General features: G+C 41.9%; 1 protein-coding gene across 3 annotated transcripts in view; it reads left to right on the top strand.

Moving 5' to 3' along the window:
- ELMOD1 (ELMO domain containing 1) overlaps positions 1 to 24,298 on the top strand; it is a 235,826-nt gene that overhangs the window by 185,880 nt on the left and 25,648 nt on the right. For all 3 annotated transcript variants that reach the window (XM_082244719.1, XM_082244717.1, XM_082244718.1), the window contains exons 5-7: positions 10,144 to 10,241; positions 14,400 to 14,529; positions 18,429 to 18,562. In XM_082244719.1, the coding sequence (XP_082100845.1) occupies positions 10,144 to 10,241; positions 14,400 to 14,529; positions 18,429 to 18,562 (362 nt within the window). The remainder of the gene's footprint in view (positions 1 to 10,143; positions 10,242 to 14,399; positions 14,530 to 18,428; positions 18,563 to 24,298) is intronic.

Raw genomic sequence — 24,298 nt, 5'->3', positions numbered from 1 at the left:
AGGTGTTCCAATCACATTCATGGTCACAAGTGTATAAAATCAAGCACCTAGGCATGCAGACTGCTTCTATAAACATTTGTGACTGAATGGGTCACTCACAGGGGCTCAGTGAGTTCAAGCATGGTACCGCCATCTGTGCAATAAGTCCATCCGTGAAATTTCCTTGCTACTAAATATTTCATGGTCAACTGTTAGTGGTATTATAACGAAGTGAAAGCAACTGGGAACAACAGCAACTTGGCCACATAAAATGATAGAGCGGGGTCAGCGCATGCTGAAACGCACAGTGCGCAATGTCGCCAACTGTCTGCAGTCATTAGCTACAGATCTCCAAACTTCTCCAAAAATCTCCAGAGCTTCATGGAATGGGTTTCCGTGGCTGAGCAGCTGCATCTAAGCCTTACATCACCAAGTGCAATGCTAAGCGTTTGATGCAGTTGAAAGCACGCTGCCACTGGACTCTAGAGCAGTGCAGACGTGTTCTCTGGAGTGATGAATCACGCTTCTCTGTCTGGCAATCCGATGGACGTGTCTGGCTTTGGTGGTTGCCAGGAGAATTGTACCTGCCTGACTGCATTGTGCTAGGTGTAAAGTATGGTGGAGGGGAGATTATGGTGTGGGGCTGTTTTTCAGGGTTTGGGCTTGGCCCCTTAAGCTGGATACACACTATCCAACTATTGTGGTTAGATTTCCTTCAGATTTACCTTTTCTATGTAGTGCAAGGGCCTGCCAGATTGCATACAAATTGAAAGTATTTTGGTTTTACCTCATATTATATGGTTTTGGTAAGTCTAAAGGAAAAAATCTTCAGAAAATCTTATAGTGTGTATGACCCATTAGTTCCAGTGAAGAGAACTCTTAAGGTGTCAGCATACCAAGACATTTTGGATGATTTCATGCTCCCGACTTTATGGGAGCAGTTTGGGGATGGCTCCTTCCTGTTCCAAAATAACTGTGCACCAGTGCATAAAGCAAGGTCCATAAAGACATGGATGAGTGAGTTTGGGGTAGAAGAACTTTACTGGCCTGCACAGAGTCCTGACTTCCACCTGTTAGAACACCTTTGGGATGAACTAAAGCAGAGACTGCAAGCCAGGCCTTCTTGTCCAACATTAGTGCCTGACCTCATAAATGCGCTTCTGGAAAAATGGTCAAACATTCCCATAGACACATTCCTATATATTTCCATAGACCCATTCCTAAACATTCCCATAGACAGCCTTCCCAGAAGAGTTGAAGTCTGTTATAGCTGCAAAGGGTGGCTAACTCAACATTGAACCCTACGGACTAAGACTGGGATGCCATTAAAGTTCATGTGCGTGTAAAGGCAGGCGTTCCAATACTTTTGGCAATATAGTGTATGAAGGGCTACCAGAAAAGGTCCTGCAACCATTACAGTTACAGCAATAAGACTGCTGACACTTGTAGCCTATGAATTTTACATTGGTCTGCTGACTTTGTAAGCAGTGAGTAACCTTGGCCCAATACATCTAAAGGATCTACCAAAGCCATGTATAGCAACTCACTTCTTCCAAGCCTCAGAATGAGAAAGAACAGGACATTTACAATATTCACCTTAAACCAATAGTGCAAAGAGCTTCTCAGATGCAGCTCCATCACTATAACCTCTGCCAACATATTTAAGAGAATAAAAGCATACAGTACTTGTTTGTTTAATCCTATGCAATTAATGCCCTTTACATTACTGTTTTTACAGTTAACACATTTTTTAAAATGCTTTGCATTCTTAGCTTTAAAAAAAAAATACTATTATTATATTATACGATAATATATTGTATTCTATGACCCAGGCAAATGGGTTTGACTGGAAATTGCAGACTTAAAAGCATGACTTTTATCAATCATCCATCACCTGCTAGATAAAATGGTTCTACACCAAAGTGCTTTTTATTTCTGTACATTGTAAAATGTGCTCACCATGGTGATAATCAGCTAACTGCGTGTGCCAGACGCCCACCTTATAGCGCAAGAGAGCCGAAGAATGTAATATTTACAATATATATGGTCACAAAAAAGTCTTCTCTTTTTGTGAAATATTTACATGTATGTCACGCAAAAACTGTATTTCAGATCCGAGTAAGCTAAATCTCCACTGTTTCTTGCATTTTTTTTTTTAATTCCAAATGAACTGCAGACCCTATGATAGGAACAGCCATGGGCAATTGATAGAAAGCTGTGATAGTTTCCTTAAGAACTTTGCTCATGGTAGCTATAGCAAGGATCTCGCCACTGGGGTCAGAGAATGAAATCGTAAGCCAGCGAGGGATTCAGCCTGTCTGGGTTGACCCTATGAGGGCTCATTCACACCTTGATGCATTGTGCTGCAACAAAAGGCCATTCTTTTGGAAGGGCTGTTGGCATACCTCAGCATATGAAGAAATAGGTCCTGCATTATTTTACCGGTGCAGAACAAAAAGCATATGCATCATTTGCAATTCTGTGTGATATAACGTGTGTGCTTTGAAGTTAACTTAGAATGGCAATGCACCACAATGCACAGCCACAGTGTGCTACCATGTGTTGCAGTAAAAAAAGGAACTAAGGAAGGGGGCTTGTCTCCCAAAACGCGTCAGCTTTCCAACTACAGTGCTATGGATATCCCCTATGCTGAAATTATGATTTGACATAATTTTTCTATGTTTGGGAGTATGTTTTTGGGCTTTTTAACAACTTAAAATGGTGTTGGAGGTAATGCACTAGGCATTTGTGCCCTCCTTTGTTAATTTTTTATGTGTTGCAGTAAGTTAAAGGATACAGTATATCACCAGCACAATACAGATCTTTAAAATAACGTCCAAGAGATTTTTTTAAGGAGTCACATCAGAGCAAAGAAGTATGAGGTTTTTTTGGGCCACGCAGGACCCTTTCATTAAGCCTGTCACATTCCTGATGAGGGGGCCCTTTGTGGCCCCGAAACGTTGCTTTTCTTTGCTGTGACATGATCGCTTTACTAAACTGTGTCCCATTAGGGAGATTTCCATTTATTTCCTGTCCCATCGCCAAAACAGGAAGTGAGATAATCTCTGTAAAGCATCCATTCTCTCAACTAGGGTTCCTGTAGAGGTTGCTAGCAGTTAATTCATCTCCTATTTGATTGTGCCCACATAGTTCAGAGGTCAGTGCCACTTGAAGGAGCAAATGGCAAGACGCCAACAACCTTTTTAGCTGTCTGAAGGGTGGTAGTCTGACTACCATTATAAGAAGCCACCAAAGTAAGGGGGGCAGTCTGCTCATTGACCACCAGTGTTGTCTTAGAGAGTGGGAACGAGACATTCCTCCCACTCACTAAGTAAAGGGCGTTCTTCCCACTGCCCCCGATAAATTGGTAAAGCAGGGGTTCCTCTAGACCAGGGGTCCCCAAAGTTTTAAACAAAGGGCCAGCCTATTGTCCTTCAGACTTTAGGAGGGCCAGATTGTAGGCAGCAGAGGCAGAACATGTCATGGGCCCAGCATCAGTGATAATATATTTGGCCTCAGTGTTGGTGGTCAGTAGGAGAAGGAGTAGTGCCCCTTTTAGTAGGAGGAATAGAATCCCATCTTTGGTATCAGTGGAAGAAATAGGGCCTCCTTGTTGGTGTCTGTAGGAGGAATAGTGCCTCATATCAGTAAGAGGTATAGTGCCACAACTGCCAGATAAAGGCTAACAAAGAACAACATCTGGCCCTTGGGCCGCAGTTTGGAGACCCCTGCTCTAGACCTAAAAATAGTTTTTTAACAGTTCCTTTGGGGTGTAGAGGTTGAGAATTGCAGCACTAAAATGAAGGAATCCCAGGTTGTCACCAGGCTCACCAGACCTAGTGTCCCCATTGGAAGATTTCCCCTATATTCCTGTTCTGGTGTCAACCTAAAATGTGGGATTTTCCTTTTACTTTCAAGTTTGATGATAGCAGTAAACAGGACAAATATAGAGGGTGACTCTCCCTAGCGGGGACACAGACAGTAATAAAAATCTGACAAGAGTTCTAATCCCTCTCCACTCTATCCAAAACTAAAAAAAAGTTTTGCCTTTAGTTAAACTTTATTCGTTTTATGTTGGTACCGGTTCCCAGTTGGCAGCTGCCCGCTTATTACAAAGCACATCTCCAGGAATGTGTGCAATGTGAATATTCTACTTGATTATGAGTTGCAGTAAGGTGCCTTATGTTGGAGCCCTAAAGGCCTATTCACATCACTGCACTATGGTAACTAATATTAGGTACATGCAGTGCTATTATTTTTCAATGGCACCCAAATACACCTGTGTTTCCGCGTACACCACTATGCATTGTGGTGAATCGGTTGCTTTAGCATTATGTAGGATAATACAATAAATGGGAAACAGTGAATGCAGCTATTGTAATACTATTTACCTGTGCCGCAGTAAGCTAAGTGCATAGCTAATTTGCCCATGTGATAAGCAGACTTCGGGACTTGAATAAAAATACAAAGAATTGAGTGGGTAAGTTACTAATTTAGGTTGTATTCCTGCCTACAACCACATACATGCATTGCACGGCCCTACTTTTCATCCCAGCTATTGAGGTATGAAAGCACAAATAAGGTTTTTGTTTGACTCTACAATAGGCCGCATGGTAACATGCAAGCTGCTTTCTAAAACCATTACTGTGTAAGAAAATGTGGTAAGCTTTGCAGATTAGTTTCTCTAATGCCCTTCCAGCAAAGCAGAGCTGATTACCTCTGGTGACATTGTCAAGTGGCTTAAAGAAATCAGAGCAATGATTCTAAAAAAAAAAATGGAAATGAATCGATTGCCGCTGGTAAAGCCATAGCTCGGTAGTAGAGCCTGTTCTCCCGGTGGCAGCTTCCTTCTTAAGCAATATTAATGCTGAGAAAAAAAGGAATTATTCCTTAGCCTTGTGCTGAAATGTATCCCGGTTTTATGACACCTAATTAGACAGGAAAGGTCACTTTCTAAACTCTTCATGGCCGTCAGGTTCACCTTGCTTGAAGCCAGATGACAGTCAACCAGCTGAATACACAGATAAAATACATACAAGGGCTTGGTCACACCAGCCGCTGCATTGCAATGCAGACACCGATGTGCTGTGCAGTCCAGCCAGACTAGTGAAGTGTATCACTGATACCGGTGCATCACATTGTTTTTTTTATTAAGTTTATTGAAATGTCACAAAGGGGTTGGTTTCCTAAAACTGGTGAGTGCAAAATCTGGAGCAGCTGTGCATTGTAGCCAATCAGCTTCTAACTTCAGCTTGTTATTTTAAAGTAATACTAAAGTCTCGTTTTTTTTTTTTTTTTTGTTAAAAATAACAAATATGTTATGCTTACCTGCTCCGAGCAGTTGGTTTTGCACAGAGCAGTCCAGATCCTCCTCTTCTACGGTCGCTCTTCGGCTCTCCTGGCCCCTGCCTCCTGTTGAGTGCCCCCACAGCAAGCAGCTGGGGGCACTCGAGCCGAGCCGCAGCTCCCTGTGTCCATTCAGACATGGAGCCACAGCCTGGCCCCGCCTCCTCTCTCCTCATTGGCTCACTGACTTTGTTTGACAGCAGCAGGAGCCAATGGCACCGAACTGTCGTGTCAGCCAATGAGGAGGGGATTCCCGGGCAGACGAGACACTCCTGCAACATGATGAAGATGGAGCTCAGGTAAGTATGAGGTGGGCTGCTGCACACAAAAAGCTTTTCATCTTAATGCATAGAATGCATTAAGATAAAAAAACTTCTGACTTTACAACCAGCTTTGACAATAAAACCTGGAAGCTAATTGGTTTCTGTGCACAGCTGCACCAGATTTTGCACTCTCCAGTTTTAGTAAATCAGTCCCACAGTGACATTTCATATGGTTCTATGGACCGGCGTGCAGTGACCCGCACGGCACTGTAAAAAAGAACTGCAAGCAGTACTTTTTTTCAGCAGACACTGCCCGCACACAACTTTCAGTGGTGTGAACTAGCCACAATGGAGACATAGCATTTTGCCTTGTCTTGCATTGAGGGTGCAGTGGGGCTATGCTGGAATAGTCGCCCAATGTAATCCCACCGCACCAGGTGTGAATGGATTCATTTAGGATTTGTATTTCTGTCCATCCAGTCTTAAGATTTACACAGTCTGTCACACAGTACAGCCATGTCTGTCAGAGCAGGAGACCTGCTTTACCTGCTGCAGTTAAGGAGGATCTTCATTCATACGTGCCAAAATTAAAAGTCAGCAGCTACAAAAGCTGTAGCTGCCGGCTTTTAATAAATAGACACTTACCTGTCGAGGATCCAGCACCGTCCTCACTCTTCTCAATTCTTCATTGGTTTTCAGGTCTCTGGTTCAGGCCACTTACCTGTGGGCAGTCGGCTTTGACTGCTTGCAGCTTCATAGTCAGCTGCCCACTGTGCATGCGTAAACCTCACTGCGCTTTGTGAATAGTCCAGCAGCCTTCTGGCACCTATGACATGTCCCAGAAGTCTGCGGGCAAGGACAGGGAGGAGGAGAACTTCCGCTCGGATCGAATGGGTGGGAGCGAGTACCTGTCAAATATAGTTTGCTTCCACCCCCACCCACCCAATCTAAGGTGAAGCTCAACTTTAGGTAGCACTTACAGGTCTTGTTCCTCTCCTAGCCCGTGACTGAACAGAATAAAAAGAGAAACAGAAAACTGATGAGCCCATATGTCAGTCACTCTTCTTTCTCCTCCTATCAGCGTTGTCCTTGTTAGCACATGAGCACTGCAGCACAGCTGGCTCCTTGTGCTTCCCTGCTCCCCAAGTCTGAGCTCTTCTGTACAGTGGATTGCAAGACGCTGATGCTAAGGCAGATTAAGTTTATTACACTGCTTTGATTTAAAAAATAATAATTGAATGTTGTATTTATGAATAAAGAGCCACACTGGTTTGCCTTTTATATATGTAAAGAGTTAGGAATAAGGAATGAACCTCTTGTTTTTCTGGATTTACAGAAGTGGTGAACATAGGGTCACCATAAGAAACCAAATGGGGGAAGTGGGAGGGATGTTACAGCACCCTAAAAACATAAAAATTAATGTTTTTGGCTAAGTAAGGCTATGGCTATGTCCCGTGTCTTAGTTAAATCAGAACTAAAGGTAAAATTGCTTAGCTCTGTTCTAACAGTCCAACGCCCATGAAGCCCATCATCTTCTCCCTGGCCTCTTCTGGATGCTGGTCTTCAGCCACCTTGAATGGTGTAGGATGACGTCACCGACAGGAGTGCAGTCATCCCGACACACAGGCAGTGTTTCAGAATGTAAACTGAACTGCGTACAGTGGGGATCGAAAGTTTGGGCACCCCAGGTAAAAATTTGTATTAATGTGCATAAAGAAGCCAAGGAAAGATGAAAAAATCTCCAAAAGGCATGAAATTACAGATTAGACATTCTTATAATATATCAACAAAAGTTAGATTTTATTTCCATCATTTACACTTTCAAAATAACAGAAAACAAAAAAATGGCGTCTGCAAAAGTTTGGGCACCCTGCAGAGTTAATATCTTGTACTGCCCCCTTTGTAAATGCTTTTTGTAGCCAGCCAATTCTTGTTTGAGGTATCTTTGAGGTATTTTTGACAATTCTTCCTTACAAACGTCTTCCAGTTCTTTGAGATTTCTGGGCTGTCTGTCACGCACTGCTCTTTTAAGGTCTATCCATAGATTTTCAATTATGTTGAGGTCAGGAGATTGTGAAGGCCATGGCAAAACCTTCAGTTTATGCCTCTTGATGTAATCCCCCGATGATTTCGAGGTGTGTTTAGGATCATTATCCATTTGTAGAAGCCATCCTCTCTTTAACTTCAGCTTTTTCACAGATGGCATCAAGTTACCATCCAAAATTTGCTGAAATTTTATTGAATCCATTTTTCCTTCTACTCGTGAGATGTTCCCTGTGCCACTGGCTGCAATACAACCCCAAAGCATGATTGATCCACCCCCATGCTTAACAGTTGGACAGAGGTTCTTTTCATTAAATTCTGTGCCCTTTCTCCAAACGTACCTTTGCTCATTCTGGCCAAAAAGTTCAATTTTAACCTCATCGGTCCACAGAACTTGTTTCCAAAATGCATCAGGCTTGTCTATATGTTCATTTGCAAAGTTCAAACGCTGATTTTTGTGGTGAGGACGTAGAAGAGGTTTTCTTCTTATGACTCTTCCATGAAGACCATATTTGTACAAGTATTTATAGTGGAATAGTGTACCACAACTCCAGTGTCTGCCAGATCTTTCTGGAGGGATCGTGCAGTCAAACGTGGGTTTTGAATTGTTTTTCTCACAATCCTGCTAGCTGTTCTGTTTGATATTTTTCTTGGTCTTCCAGATCTTGCTTTACCTTCCACTGTTCCTGATGACTGCCATTTCTTAATTACATTCCAAACAGAGGATATTGACATCTGAAAACGCTTTTCTATCTTCTTATAGCCTTCTCCAGCTTTGTGAGCGTCAACTATTTTCAGTTTCAGTTTTCTAGACAACTGCTTAGAAGATCCCATGGTGCTGATTGTTGGGGCAAGGTCAGATGAGTCTGGGCATTTAAAACCTTTGAGATTGACATCACCTGGTCTTCCCAGATGATGATTGAGAACAATCCATGACACTGGCAGGTCTCAGCCTTGCAAAGGGGGCAGTGCATGGTTTAAATTCTGCAGGGTGCCCAAACTTTTGCAGACACCATTTTTTTGTTTTCTGTTATTTTGAAAGTGTAAATGATGGAAATAAAATCTAACTTTTGTTGACATATTATAAGAATGTCTAATCTGTAATTTGATGCCTTTTGGAGATTTTTCCATCTTTCCTTGGCTTCTTTATGCACATTAATACAAATTTTTACCTGGGGTGCCCAAACTTTTGATCCCCACTGTAAGTGGAGGTTAGTGTACATTCTAAAGGTGACTGCGAACAAGCAAGTGTGTTTTATTGCAAAAGAGACTTGGCATGTCTCTTCTGAACTAAAAAGGCCACTTGTTCACAATTTTTTAATTTGTAACTTTAGTTCCACTTTAATGCAGGCCAGTCAGGGTTTCAACATATGTCAAGATAAAATGTAAAAAAATAAAAAAGAATAACATATACTGTGCATTTCTGCAATACATGCACATTTTCCAATAATTTATGCCTTTAAAAACACCGCAAGTACAAAAATATATCTGTTCATGTGCGAGAAATGGACTCAGCTGACATCAAGCAGCATTTTTGCAGACTAAGTGGTGTCAGCCCTGCCCATTTGTACTTTGCCATACTACAGAATCCCACCCACTGTCCTCATCTCCACAACATAAAGACTGACTGTTCTGTCCCCCAGCAGAGGAACTAGAAGATCTAATTGCACTACTTTAGATAACAAAGAAAATGTTCACATTACACAGGACAATTTAGAGTTTCTGACTAGATAAACAGGTATTTTTTGCACAGATATAACATTTATTATATCCGTTCAGTCTCTTCCTGGTCCCTTCCTCCTAAAGAAGAGTTATAACACCTGTCATTTTTTGGCATCTCTGTCCTATTGAGGAAATTTCCCTTCACTTCCTGTCCCAAAGCTGCAACAGGAAGTGAGAGGAATCCTTGTAGTCACGTAGGTCACCAGAACCAATGCCCCCACTGCTTTTCCTTCTATTCCTGTTCTAGTAATCACTCAAAATTTGGGAAATTCTTCCACTTCTGCTGGTACAGTCACAATACACCTAGAGAGGGTCAATCTCCATAACAGGCATGCATTTAGCAATAAAAACCTGACTGTGTTCTAATCCCTCTTCACTCCGTTTAAAACTATGAATAAATTTGACCTGAAAACATGAAGTTCAGAGGTGCGTGCCGCTTAAAATTCCTTTTTCTTTGTTTTTTTTTTTTTTGCTTTTTTTCTCTCTCTCCTTTGTTTGGATTTTTATGCCACCTTAATAATATGTAACTCACACTGTGGATATTTTATAATGTTTGTACCAATGCTGGAATCAATCCATTCTTTGTGAAAAACTCCAATAAAAACATTGAAACGAAAAGGTTTGGCCTTCAGTTATAAAACTTCAAACAGCTTGTATGTAATGGGACCAGTTTGTGACTTGTACTGGTATCGTGTCTGCAATGACTGCAGGTATCTCCAGCTTTTACAGTCGCGTAATGCTTGGCCTCCAGGGGTGACAACAGACTCATTGTCCTTTGCTTTTGTTTTAGCTTTTGCAGAGTGCTGTAGCCGTGCACCCCGATGCTATTGAGAAAACTGTAGAAGATATCCTGACTCTGAAAAAAGTCAACGTGGACACCAATCCCCAGTAAGGCATTATTCATCGTTGCACCAAATCTGAAGTTAAGGTATTCCACTTTTCACATCTTTACATTGGTCCAGCTTGGTATACATGTGCCATGCCTGTGGAATTTCTATGGAAGCTGGAAAGCATTGTAGTAGGCACTGTTACTCCAGTGATCTCTATTTTCTTTTAGATCCTGTGCCGAGTAGGTGCTTTGCTGCTAACTGAACACAGGAGGTCAGCCACTCGACACAGGCATCATTCAGGGAACACATTTTCTTAATGAATGCAAAGTATTCTCTTATTGGACAAGGTGGATATTGTGATGACATAGAACACCGTGCCTCTTCACCTCGTCCACTCTGTGAATGCTTTGCATTCATTGAGAAAATGCTGTGTTCCCTGAATGGCACCCGTGCCAAGCCAGCAACCTCCTGTGTTCACAGTGCAACAGGGCAGCCGCTTGATGCGGGACCTGGATGCAAGTGGAGTTGACCATAGTAGTGGTGTCTACTACAGAGATTTCCAGATTCCATAGGGACCCCACAGGTATGGTACTATACAGTGCTTTTCGAAAGTATTCGGCCCCCTTGAACTTTTCGACCTTTTGCCACATTTCAGGCTTCAAACATAAAGATATAAAACTGTCATTTTTTGTGAAGAATCAACAACAAGTGGGACACAATCATGAAGTGGAACAAAATTTATTGGACATTTCAAACTTTTTTAACAAATAAAAAACTGAAAAATTGGGCATGCAAAATTATTCAACCCCCTTAAGTTAATATTTTGTAGCACCACCTTTTGCTGCGATTACAGCTGTAAGTCGCTTGGGGTATGTCTCTATCAGTTTTGCATCCTCGTTGCAAAACAGCTCAGTGAGGTTGGTTGGAGAACGTTTGTGAACAGCAGTTTTCAGTTCTTTCCACAGATTCTCGATTGGATTCAGGTCTGGACTTTGACTTGGCCATTCTAACACCTGGATATGTTTATTTGTGAACCATTCTATTGTAGATTTTGCTTTATCTTTTGGATCATTGTCTTGTTGGAAGACAAATCTCCATCCCAGTCTCAGGTCTTTTGCAGACTCCATCAGGTTTTCTTCCAGAATGGTCCTGTATTTGGCTCCATCCATCTTCTCATCAATTTTAACCATCTTCCATGTCCCTGCTGAAGAAAAGCAGGCCCAAACCATGATGCTGCCACCACCATGCTTGACAGTGGGGATGGTGTGTTCAGGGTGATGAGCTGTGTTGCTTTTACGCCAAACATAACGTTTTGCATTGTTGCCAAAAAGTTTGATTTTGGTTTCATCTGACCAGAGCACCTTCTTCCACATGTTTGGTGTGTCTCCCAGATGGCTTGTGGCAAACTTTAAACAACACTTTTTATGGATATCTTTAAGAAATGGCTTTCTTCTTGCCACTCTTCCATAAAGGCCAGATTTGTGCAGTATACGACTGATTGTTGTCCTATGGACAGAGTCTCCCACCTCAGCTGTAGATCTCTGCAGTTCATCCAGAGTGATCATGGGCCTCTTGGCTGCATCTCTGATCAGTCTTCTCCTTGTATGAGCTGAAAGTTTAGAGGGACGGCCAGGTCTTCGTAGATTTGCAGTGGTCTGATACTCCTTCCATTTCAATATTATCGCTTGCACAGTGCTCCTTGGGATGTTTAAAGCTTGGGAAATCTTTTTGTATCCAAATCCGGCTTTAAACTTCTCCAGAACAGTATCTCGGACCTGCCTGGTGTGTTCCTTGTTCTTCATGATGCTCTCTGCGCTTTAATTGGACCTCTGAGACTATCACAGTACAGGTGCATTTATACGGAGACTTGATTACACACAGGTGGATTCTATTTATCATCATTAGTCATTTAGGTCAACATTGGATCATTCAGAGATCCTCACTGAACTTCAGGAGAGAGTTTTCTGCACTGAAAGTAAAGGGGCTGAATAATTTTGCACGCCCAATTTTTCAGTTTTTTATTTGTTAACAAAGATTGAAATATCCAATAAATTTCGTTCCACTTCATGATTGTGTCCCACTTGTTGATTCTTCACAAAAAATTACAGTTTTATATCTTTATGTTTGAAGCCTGAAATGTGGCAAAAGGTCACAAAGTTCAAGGGGGCCGAATACTTTCGCAAGGCACTGTATGTAAAGTGGAAGTTCAGCCTAAAACTAAAATCTCTAAATTCACTCACAGCCACAATCTAAGACTAACCTATCTAGCCCTGTAAAGCAAAACTTGCTATACCTACATTTTTTGAAGCCACTCCGGTTCAGTCTCTAACAGTAGAAGCTGTGTGGAAGAGATAGCCAACAACTGAGAATTGCCTGGGAAGTGACATCACCCATTGACTTACTATGGGGCTTCCGTTGTCAGCTGCCTCTTTTGCACATACCTACACAGAGAAGCCACTGCTGACAGCTCAGCATGGGACCAGACCAGATCGGCTGCAGAAAGAGTATGTGTAGGGATTTTTACGTTACAGGGCTAGGTAAGTCTTAGATTGTGGCTGCAAGTAGATTTTGAGATTTTAGTTTAAGGCTGAACGTATACTTTAAATTGATCCAAGCTGGACCGAAATAACTATGTGAAAATTGCCATAAAAAGTAAAAACTTCACTTTTTTTTTTTGTTTTGATTAATACTTTTCTGTATAAAAAAAAAAAAAAAATCTAATGTTGTTTATGAAAGTGTTTCTCCAAGTGTAGCCTATGGTGGTACACATCCTTCTGTGGGTGTTAAACTATGGGAGTACCTGCTATCTCTTTGTGCCTTGAGGGCATTTCAATATCAAGGATTTATTTAATCTCTGTGTATCACCTGAGGCCAGGTACTTCACTGAGTTTATGTAAGGGTTTACAACCATTTTAAGGTGAAAACCCTTCTGCATGCAGACCCCCTCCCCCCCTAGCCAATCTTGATCCAGCAAAGTGCACAAGAGCATAGGCTCTCTTGGCTCTCTCCCTCCTCATTGGTTTAGAAGCAGGAGCAATTGGCTCCAGCTGCTGTCAATCACAGCCAGTGAGGAGGGAGTGAGGGGTGGGCCCAAGCCGCGTTCTGTGTGTCAATGGACACGCAGAGCAGGAGTACCCCTGTAGCAAGCAGCTTGCTATGAGGGTACTTGGCGGGTGTGAGGGGCTGGGAAGAGGAGCCAGGAGCACCACCAGGGGACCCAAGAAGAGGAGGATCGGGGCTGCTCTGTGCAAAACAGTTCCACTGAGTGGGTAATTTTGACATCTTTGTTATTTTAATCTAAAAAAAATCAAACATTTACAATCACTTTAAAGCGGTTGTAACCCTAAAAGAAAAAAATATATCCTGTTCCTTTAAAGCATGATAAACAGCAGTGCTTCTGCAGTGTAGTTTGTCCTATTCTGTGTTGTAAAATACCTGATTGATCCTGCCTGTTGCGGTGCCCCCTGTGTGTACTGACCACAGTAATTACGGCTGCTGATCAATGATACTATGGTCAGTTTATGTGCCTCCATCATCCAGCTATGCTTAGAGTCTCTCCATCTCTCCCACCCTCCCTGCCTGTCACTTTCTGGAGTGAGAGCTAATCTCCTGCCGCAATTCCATGTGGCTGTAAAGTCAGTGAGGACAGTTACTGGCATCCCCTCTGTTCTAATATGTTAAATACTTTATTTCACAGCACCGCTGTGCGGTCATGTACACTGCTCTATGTACACTACAAATCCCATAGTCCATATCGGGAGTGAGCAAGAGAGGGTAGCTATGTTCCTACATACAGTGGGATCACAGAGAACATGCACAGCCGCCCTCTAATAGGAAGTGAGATCACTGTAGCAAAAAAAAGGAATTTGGAGATGTGGCTGAGAGCAATAGAAGAGACTTTTCTGAGTTAGGAATACATACTTATAGAATTTTTCTTTTAAATCAGTTTAGTGTCACTTTAATGTGGAGTTTGCTTTACTGTTATGTTTATTGCACTAATATAGTCCCAGTAATTGATTGCCATAAAAACAAAAATATCACCAATGATCAATGTCAGTAAGTTTATCGTTTTATTCCAGAATGTTAGTAGGTACAAAAAGGCGTCTTTGATTTTGCCTTGCTGGATTTGGGACATAAAGTGATGGTTGAGTGGTCTCAATAAATTTTTATCTAAAATGAAAATTAAACATTATTTTTTACCTTTTTCTGTTTGTAGGTTTTCTGTGTCCCTTCAGGCTTGCCTTCTACAGATTGTGGGGTACAGAAATTTAACCGTGGAGGTGGAGAAGCTGCGCCGGGAGGGATATGATTCCGAGAACTCACAGCATGAAGATATGCTGATGAAGGTGAGAGGAGTGGTGGAAGATTATTTACTTCTGGGTGGATTTTTCTATGGTGTCCTGTGACTTTTAGTTGCCCCCTGCCTTAGGCTATAGTAAGTCAGGCCCTTAGGAGTCTTTTCATACATTTTCACACAAGATTCAGACAACTTTCATTCACGATTGTTTTATTTATTTTTTATTGTTTTCGTAACATTCATTCAAATTAGTAATAGTGTGCCCCAATCAATGATTTTGTACCACAGTGATGAGGAAAAAATTGAAATGGAAAATATTTCTCAAAATTCCACTTGTGAATGTGGTTTTCGTTTGGGAAAAATCATACATATTGTAATGCACAGGTTTTAGATCAGGGGTCTTCAAACTATGGCCCTCCAGTTGTTGGGGAACCACAATTCCCATCATGCCTAATCATGTTTGTGAATGTCAGAGTTTTACAATGCCTCATGGGATGTGTAGTTCCGCAACAGCTGGAGGGTCGTAATTTGAAGATCCATGTAGATCAATGGTCCCCAAACTGCAGTCTGGGGGCTTTGCCTGCTTTTATCTGGCCCTTGGGGCATTATTCCCCCCACTGTTGCTGTATAGTTCCTGCCACTGACACCAACTATGGAGCACTAGTCCTCTTAATTACTCCTCTTAATTACACCAGTGATGGGGCACTACTTATCTCACTGACACCAACGATGGGGCAATAGTCCTCTCATTGATAGCAATGATGGGGCACTATCCCTCCCACTGACATTGATTATGGGGCGCTATTCCTCCTATTGATACCAACAATGGGGCACTATTCCTCCCATTGATACCAATGATAGGGCACTGTTCCTCCCATCAATACTAATGATAGGGCACTGTCTCTCCCATTGATACCAATGATTGGGCACTATTCCTGCCACTGACATTGATGATGGGGCACTATTCCTCCCATGGATACCAATGATAGGGCACTATTCCTCCCATGGATACCAATGATGGGGCACTATTTTTTCTCCAAATACAAATTATGGGGCATTGTTAAACTCCCACTAACGCCAGGATATTTTCTTCTCCCACTGGTCACAGTCCAGCCCCCCTAAAGTCTGATGGACAGTAAACTGGCTCCTTGTTTGGAAAGTTTGGAGACCCCTTTTCTAGATATAAAAGAAACCTGTTTAATATGTCTGGGATTCCTTTCAAAAGAAATTAATTGACACAGTGATGGCAAAATTGAATGCTCTGGTGAACTCATTTCTGTATGAAAAGTCGGGCAAAATCTTACGGGAGTATGGTCAGTATTAGTGTTTGTGTTCATTAACTGTTCTTTCACACTGGTGGTAATGGTTATTATCCTCTGAAAAACAATCTGTGGTGATGCTACTGCTACCTCCTGGCACCTGTTTTTTGGGGTATTTTTTTTTTTAATTGGCTTGACATTACAGGACCGCGCCCCAATTGTGAGCCCAGCATTTGACTGGCAGTTGCGCTGCAGCTCCATTCATCTTAATGGGCGAATTTCACATGCAGTGCCACCTCTCTAGCCCTGCAGTGCAAGTTAAAAATGCAACAGAATTCAAAACGGATCATCACGGCCGCTTTATTTGTACAGCCCTGTCCGGCTCGCCGCCTGTTTTTACTGCCCACTGAGCATCAGTGTGAAAGAGTCCTAACGCTGGCTACAACACAACTTAGACCAAACAGATCATTGAAAGCTTGTAGTATACATTGGAGTAAGATGTGCTCTGCCATCATGACACAGGAACACATATTTAGACATTTCTATACGTGTGGGAGGGAGATGGAAGCTCGAGATACATGGGTATCGTAAAAATAGTTTATGCTCAGTGACAATACTAGATACAGATTATGCTTCATTGAGTTAACCTTTTCAAATACAGCTTTTGCCATTCTGCAGTAATTGTTATTATTATATTTGACCTGATTTTACCTTTTAGTGTTTTGTATTCTCCTGTGGGAGCTGTCATTCTTCTGTCACTTGTAAGAAGTGATCAATTTACTTAATCATTAGCTGCTTTTTATTCCTTTTTATTATTATTATTTTATTCCTTTTAAGGGCAGTGGATTGCCTTGGAATAAATGTTTTATTTAATTTATAGATTGAAGTGGTTCTAAAGGCAGAATGTCTTTTTACTTTAATTCATTTTACATTAAATTAAAAAACTTTCTGTGTTCAGCTCACTCCGCCAGCCTCCCTATATACCTACTTAAACCTGATCCCAATCAGGCACTGAGCTCGAGAGCAGCGACTTTCTCCTCTCTCCACCTCCTCACTGGGCAGATTGATAGCTGTGGGAGCCATTGGCCCCTGCTGCTGTCAATCAAATCCTGTGATGTGGGGCTGAGCCTTGCTGTCCTAGTCTATAGACCCAGACAGCGTGGCTCAAGATTGCACCCGCAGTTGTGCCCCTTTAGAAAGCGGCCTCCTGTGGCGGCACTCCCACACATTCCAACCTTTTCAAAAGATCTATTTTGCCTTTTGTCAAATGGCAGACAGTTGTACAGCACTGTGATGTCTTTTACCCATTTGCAACTGAGGTATCCAGTACATCTTATCCAAATGATTGTAGAGTATTTTTTCTTTTTGATAATAAACATGTCATACTTACCTGCTCTGTGCATTGGTTTTGCGTAGAGCAGACCCGCTCCTCCTCTTCTTGGGTCCCCCGCCAGTCCCCCTCCTCTTCTCAGTACGCCACCGCTTCCTATTGTAGCACATCTGCGGGTGAAATCTTGAGCCACGCTGTCTGGGTCTATAGACAAGGACAGTGTGTCTCAGCACCACATCACAGGATTTAAATTGACAGCAGCAGGTGCCAATGGCTCCTGCAGCTATCAATCTGCCCAGTGAGAAGGGAGAGAGCCGCCGCACTTGAGCTCAGTGCTGGATCAGGATTAAGTAAGTATAAAGGGAGGCTGGCAGAGAGAGCTGAAAACAGAAGGTTTTTTACTTTAATGTAGAATGCATTAAAGCAGAGTTTCACCCCCCTCCCCCCCAAAAAAAATTAATAAAAGTCAGCAGCTATACATACTGTAGCTGCTGACTTTTAATATTAGGACACTTACCTGTCCTGGAGTCCAGCGATGTCGGCACCGCAGCCGATGTTTCCATCGGCTGTTGGGTGCTGCCACAGCCATTGCTGGTGAGGGAACCCGGCAGTGAAGCCTTGCGGCTTCACGGGCGGATCCCTACTGCGCGAAGCGTGCTGCACATTTGGATTCGCTCAGCGGTGGGGGAAGGAGGAGGGGGGCAAACTTCCGAAGGACGGGGCCGCGGCGCCGTATCCCGGAAGTGAGCAACGGTACCTGTCAAAAACGGTAACCGTTCCCCCCCTCCCCCCTTGAATGGTGCCAAATGTGGCACTGTAGGGGGGAAAGAAGCAAATGAGCGGAAGTTCCACTTTTGGGTGGAACTCCACTTTAAGGTAAAAAGACCTTCTGCTTTTACAACCACTTCAATCTATACATTTACAACCACTTTAAGATAAAAAAAAACCTTCTGCCTTTACAACCACTTTAGGGTGTCTTATAAACTGTCAAAGGAATGTGGACCCCCCCCCCCCCCATCTTGTTGTGGAGATGAGAAGAGTGGGAGGTGAACTGTAGTCCTACCACAAAGAGTGTTGTCACCCCGGGACTGGAAGTGTGTTGCTGGCAGGATCACCAAATGAAAATAAAGGGTTAAAAAAGATTAAAAACAAAAAATGTATTTAGCCACCACAACTAATAATTAGTAGGTTGTAATATATTAAACTCTTCTTTCTGGGTTAAGATAAACTTTATTCATTAGCTGCTTGTTATTCCTTTTGAGGGCTGTGGATTGCATTAATAAATGTTTTATTTAATGTATGCTCTCTGGATAAGAAACATAGAAACATCTTGTGATATGATTCATTTGTAATTTACAGCTGTGGAAAATGCTGAAACCTGGTGTTGAGCTGGATGCGCGGGTCTCGAAGCAGTGGTGTGAAATCGGTTTCCAAGGAGATGACCCAAAAACAGATTTTAGAGGAATGGGTCTCTTGGGACTTTACAATTTGGTGTAAGTATATGGGCAACTTGTAGATAGCTGTGCAATATACGTAGAAACTAGAACGTCAGTTATTCTTTTATCTGTATTGTTTTTCTTTTTTCGGGGATGAATGCATAATTTACTGACATGACATTGGTAAGCTGTATTTGGTTGCTGTGTTTTTTTTTTTTTCAATGAACCCCCCATTTTTATTTCAGTGCCTTAACCACTTGACCCCCAGAAGATTTACCCCCCTTCATTACCAGGTCATTTTTTCTGATACGGCACTGTGCTACTTTAACTGACAATTGTGGCGTCATGCAACGCTGTATGCAAATAAAGTGTTTGTCATTTTTTTTTACCACAAAAAGAGCTTTCTTTTGGTGGTATTTGATCACCCCTAAGTTTTTTCGTTTTTGAGCTATAACCAAAAAAAAAAAAAAAACTGATAATTTAAAAAATCAAAACAATATTTTTTACTTTCTGCTATAAAACATATCCTGTAAAAAAAATCTAATTTCTTCATAAATTTAGATTAAAATGTATTCTGCTACATATTTTTGGGAAGAAAAATCCCAATAAACGTACAGTAATACCTTGGTTTGTGAGTATAATTCGTTCCAGCAGCTTGCTTGTAATCCAAAACACTCGTATATCAAAGCAAGTTTTCCCATAGGAAAGCATTGAAACTCAGATGATTCGTTCCACAAGCATTTATAGTAATATAAAGATATGCTGTTATTATATATAAAGTACATTACTGTACAGTATAAGTATGCCATCTCCTCTGTTAAACATTATGTGTCCCTGTGTCCGTGCTGTACATAACAGATGACGATTTATACTGTATTAGAGCGTGTCTGGCTGTTCACTGCAGCCCTCTGCTTCTCTCCTCCCCTCCTCCTCAGATGATGTCAGAAGGAGTGAACGGCCCCTCCCGCGGGGTAGAGCAGAGAGACGAGGTGAGAGAGAGGCAGAGAAACGAGGAGACATATACAGTAAGCGCAGGGACACTCTGAAACAGTATAAATCGGCATCTTTAACACTCTGAAACAGTATAAATCGGCATCTTTATATACAGTACAAGCACTGGGACACATAATGGTATGTAACAGAGTGCATTAACAGAGGGGATGGCATTCTTTTAGTGTATAAAACTGCTCGTATATCAAGACAGTTTTTTTTTAAAAATGTTGCTCGTCTTTCAAAACGCTCGTAAACAAAGTTACTCGCAAACCAAGGTTTCACTGTATATTGATTGGTTTGCGCATAAGTTATAGCATCTACAAACTATGGTATATACTGTATACTGGAATTGTTATTTATTTTTATTTTTTTATACTAGTAATGGAGGTGATCAGCGACTTATAGTGGGACTGCGATATTGCGGCGGAAAATCGTACACTAACTGACACTTTTGACACTTTGTGGGAACCGGTGACACTATCACAGTCATCAGCGCTAATGACACTGTCACTGTACTAATGACACTGGATGGGAAGGGGTTAAACATCTAGGGCGATCAAAGGGTTAAATGTGTGCCCAGCCAGTGTTTTTGTGTACTGTGTGTTGTGCTTTTACTAAGATTAGTAATGGATTTTATTCCCTTTGCAGGGAAAGAAAACCCATCACTTCCCCCTATCAGAACAGAGTTCTGCCTTGTTTACATAGGCAGAGCTCCGTCCTGTGTGTCTTCCCGACGATCAGAGGGTTCCGGCAGACATGCAATGCCCGGCTCCCGCTGATCGGCTTCTGCTGTGACAAACCACAGCAGAAGCAGCACGCTCCCCTTCCCGGAAGATTGAACCATACCAGGTGCAGTGGGGCTGCATTGGGCACGGCACCTCCACGCAAGACAAGGGAAAATGTCTTGTCTCTGGTGTGGCCAGTTCACACCACTGTGTTGCAGTGGTATGTAGGCAGTGTGCTCTAATGAAAAGTACTGCATTCAGTACTTTTTTGCACTGCAGCGTAGGTCAACACACACTGGCCGATAGAAATATGAAATGTCAGTGTGACATTTTAATAAATATAAATATTGACCGTGAGATGCACTAATCCCACCGCTGGGCACACCAGCCGCTGCCTAGCAGTGCAGCAGCTGCTCTGAACGAGTCCTAAGATAAAAATTGTTACAAGCAGCTCTGAAACATTGTGTGCACTGACATTTTATGTTTGGTATAAAGGTTTTGTAGGAAAAATATAAAAACACTTAGAATATTTCTAATGGAATCAGCATATATATATATATATATATATATATATATATATATATTTTTTTTATATATATATATATATATATATATATATATATATATATATAAATACACATACGATTCCATAAATGCTTGGTTTCTTTTCCCATCATTCTCTTCCCGTAGGAATAATTGATCTATAGTCAACAACCCGTTCAATAGATATGCCACACACGTGGAAATAAATTTAGATCGGGCCGTTCACATCGGTGTGTTGTAAAACGCAATATGCGGTTTTTTGAAATCCATATAGCTTTTTTAGTGTGTTGCATTAAAATTATACGCAAAGCATAATGCATTTTTTATAAGTTTTGCATGCGTTTTTCTCCCTTGTCACCTGGGAAAAATTGATTCAAACAATGCACTTGAGTTGCGTTTTTGGTGTGTTTTTCACAAAATGCACTGAAGATGCGGCAAGCAGGACTTTTCAAAAGCGCAGCATAGATGTACAGTTACATAGCATTAGGGTTGTATTCACACAACAATAGAGATCTCCATTACCAGCTGCAGCAGGGGGCAGTGTGGTGCACAAATCAGTGCATCACACGGCTTTTTTTTTTTGCTAATTTTATTTGTAGTGTACAAAGCTCAAAAAACGTACGCTTTAATCATGGTAATATACAGCAGTGCAGTATGCTACATTGCTGTACATTGGCTTGTGACACCCCCGGACACCTGCCGTGATTGTATACAGCAAGTATCTGTCAGCAAGTCCCGGCCAATGATTCATGGCCAGGACAGGCTGATCGGCTGCGTACAATCACAACCCAGAGCTCTGTACAGAGGGGATGATTTAGTAAAAATCAGCACATAATATACACATTGTTAGGCACACATTTAACCCCTTGATCACCCTAAATGGTAACCCCCTTCTCAGCCTGTATCAGTACAGTGACAGTGAATATTAGTAGCACTGATCACTGTATTAGTGTCACTGGCAATGTCAGTGGCAGTTAGTTAGTTCGTTCCCCCACAGCATCCGTTATTGTCAGATTGCCCGCCACACTATCGCAGTCTCACTATAAGTCACTGATCACCATAATATAAATAAATAAAAATTCCAATGTATATACTATATGTAGCACTGTCCCCGTAGGGCTTGCTGTGTGATGACTTCTTGGGTCTCCCTCTGATTACCTGCAGACAGTCACTATGGGATTTTTCACACATCCATCCTTACTCCCGTTTGCTCGTTACTCAATTAACAGTACAGGGGATTTGTTTTTTTATTTATTGTGGAACTTGGATGGGAGAAAGGAATGGTCAGATACTCCAACTTCAGCTATTTACAGTAGATAAGGACAACTCTCACTTGGCCTCACCAGGTTATTTGTGGAAGCAGCTTTAACCATATGCCACTTGTATGGAAGGATTTAGTTCTCTTACTTTCTCATTACTGCGCAATTAGCAGTTAAAGCAGTGCAGTGCCAAATAGCATAAAATGGCCTGGTAATAAGGGGAGTAATATCTTCTGGAGATCAAGTGGTTAAAGGGGACTGTTTTATATGCAATTTTGACATGCTGGGAAGGTGCATTTTAGCTTTCCAAGATCGCACAGATAGGAATATGCCCTTAAAGCGGAGGTCCACCCATATGCCCTTAAAGGGGAAGCTCCACTTATTTTCCTCCTCCTCCCCATTCGTGGACAGATAAGTGTCCTTATATTTAAAGTCAGCAGCTACAGTATTTGTAGCTGCTGACTTTTTTTTTTTTTTTCCTGAAAGAGATGGAGCTCTGCTTTATGATACAACCATTGCAGCTCTGTTTCCACCATGTATATTCAAAATCTGAATTGATCAAAACACGACCACACTCATGAACAAAGTATCTCATTTGTTGACGACTGATGCTAATCGATCACGTATATTATGCCCTGGTCAGTCAACTCAGTTTAATCAAATCAGATCAAAATGGATTTTAAATTGATCAGAAGGGAGGTTATAGCTTTTTGATTGTTTGCAAATTTGATCATTTTAATGTATTTGCATATCTACCACATAATAAAAATCATACTGGGTTGCTGCATAACAGTGATGGAAGTTTTAGGGGCTGTGGTCACAAAAGTGCCATTTTCCATACATGATAGTTCTGTCTGAAACTAATATCTTTATGGTCCAGAATCATCAATCTTAGCCAAACTTCGTTCCATGTTACTATTCCAAAAGATCCCAGGATAGCACACCTTCATCACACAGTCCCATGCCTCACCACTCCCCAGCACTTTTTTATAGCAGTTAACCAGATTATAGCAAAAGCTGGTAAAAAACCCAGAGTCGTTTTACAAGAAATAAAAGCACGTAAGAACACACTGATTGTTAATGAGAAGCTTTCTAGTGTCCGCATTGACTCACAACTAAAATTCCTCAAAGTTTAGAAACCCTGGTTCTGTTATGTGCATGCCTGTATGAGCCCATCCAGTTACTGGATCTATAAACATTGGGTTTTCTTTTTGTTTGTTTTTTGCCCTATGTCTTGGTTCTTCGGGGGGGGGGGGGGGGGGGGACACCCTTTTTACTCCATTTTCTCCCCCCTTCCTCTGCTCTCCTCTCGCCCCTTACCTCTGACTACAGTTTCCCTCCCCCATGCTTTTTCATCCCCAACAGTGGGGTGGATTTACTAAAGACAAATAGTTGTGCACTTTTGCAAGTGCAGTTGCTCTTGAGCTTAGTAAATGAGGTAAAGTTTCATTTTACAAAGAATACCCAATCACATGCAAGGAAAAGTAAAAACAGCATTTCTGCTTGCACATGATTAGATGAGATGGAAGTCAGCCGAGCTCTCGCTCATTTACTAAGCTCTGGAGCAACTACTCTTATAAAAGCGCACAGTCTATTTGCCTTTAATAAATCAACCCCTTTCCATTCTTTCGCCCCAGTCACAATGGTGCCCACACTCTGCAAGCTTCCTTACCTGGGTATCCTAAATACTGGACCTTGATGAGCTATTGTTTGTTTTCTTTCATTCTGAAGTTCCTTTCCATTATTCTGTGCATTGTGAAGTGTTTCCCATATTTGCGAATTAGCTCCTGCGTGGCTGGCACTGTTGTTAAACCTAAAAAATAAAAAAATTGATACAAAAACCGTGAAGAGGGCTGCGTATTTTACACAGTATTATTGGTAATATTAGTGCTTCATCCACATCCTGGAGCGTACATTTGTGTGGGACCGATCCATGAATGCAGACAGACTTGGTGACGCATGAATGTACACTCAGGAATTACGTGAAGATCACCACTTAGGCATCTCAGACAGATAAGCAAGACCCTCTGTACTGATCAGTGTGTCCAGATGAATGAGCTTTAAACATCTGTTGATCTGGGCAGCACAGGCAGGCAGCATTTCAGAGCTGTGATTGGTAGCTGTGCTACCTTTTACAAATAGATCAAAAACAAACAGTGTGGTCCCTCCACACAGTGCTCTAACACTGCTCACCCTGCTGCCCAAGGCCACTAAGGTCATTTCTGGCATGTAGGGAGAACCTACTCTGGGCATCCCCTACTTTGTTTTCCAGG

Source organism: Pelophylax lessonae (genome assembly GCF_965119305.1).
Source record: "Pelophylax lessonae genome assembly, chromosome: 2".
In the NCBI taxonomy this organism is placed as follows: Eukaryota; Metazoa; Chordata; class Amphibia; order Anura; family Ranidae; genus Pelophylax; species Pelophylax lessonae.
This window is presented reverse-complemented; position numbering and strand designations above follow the sequence as displayed.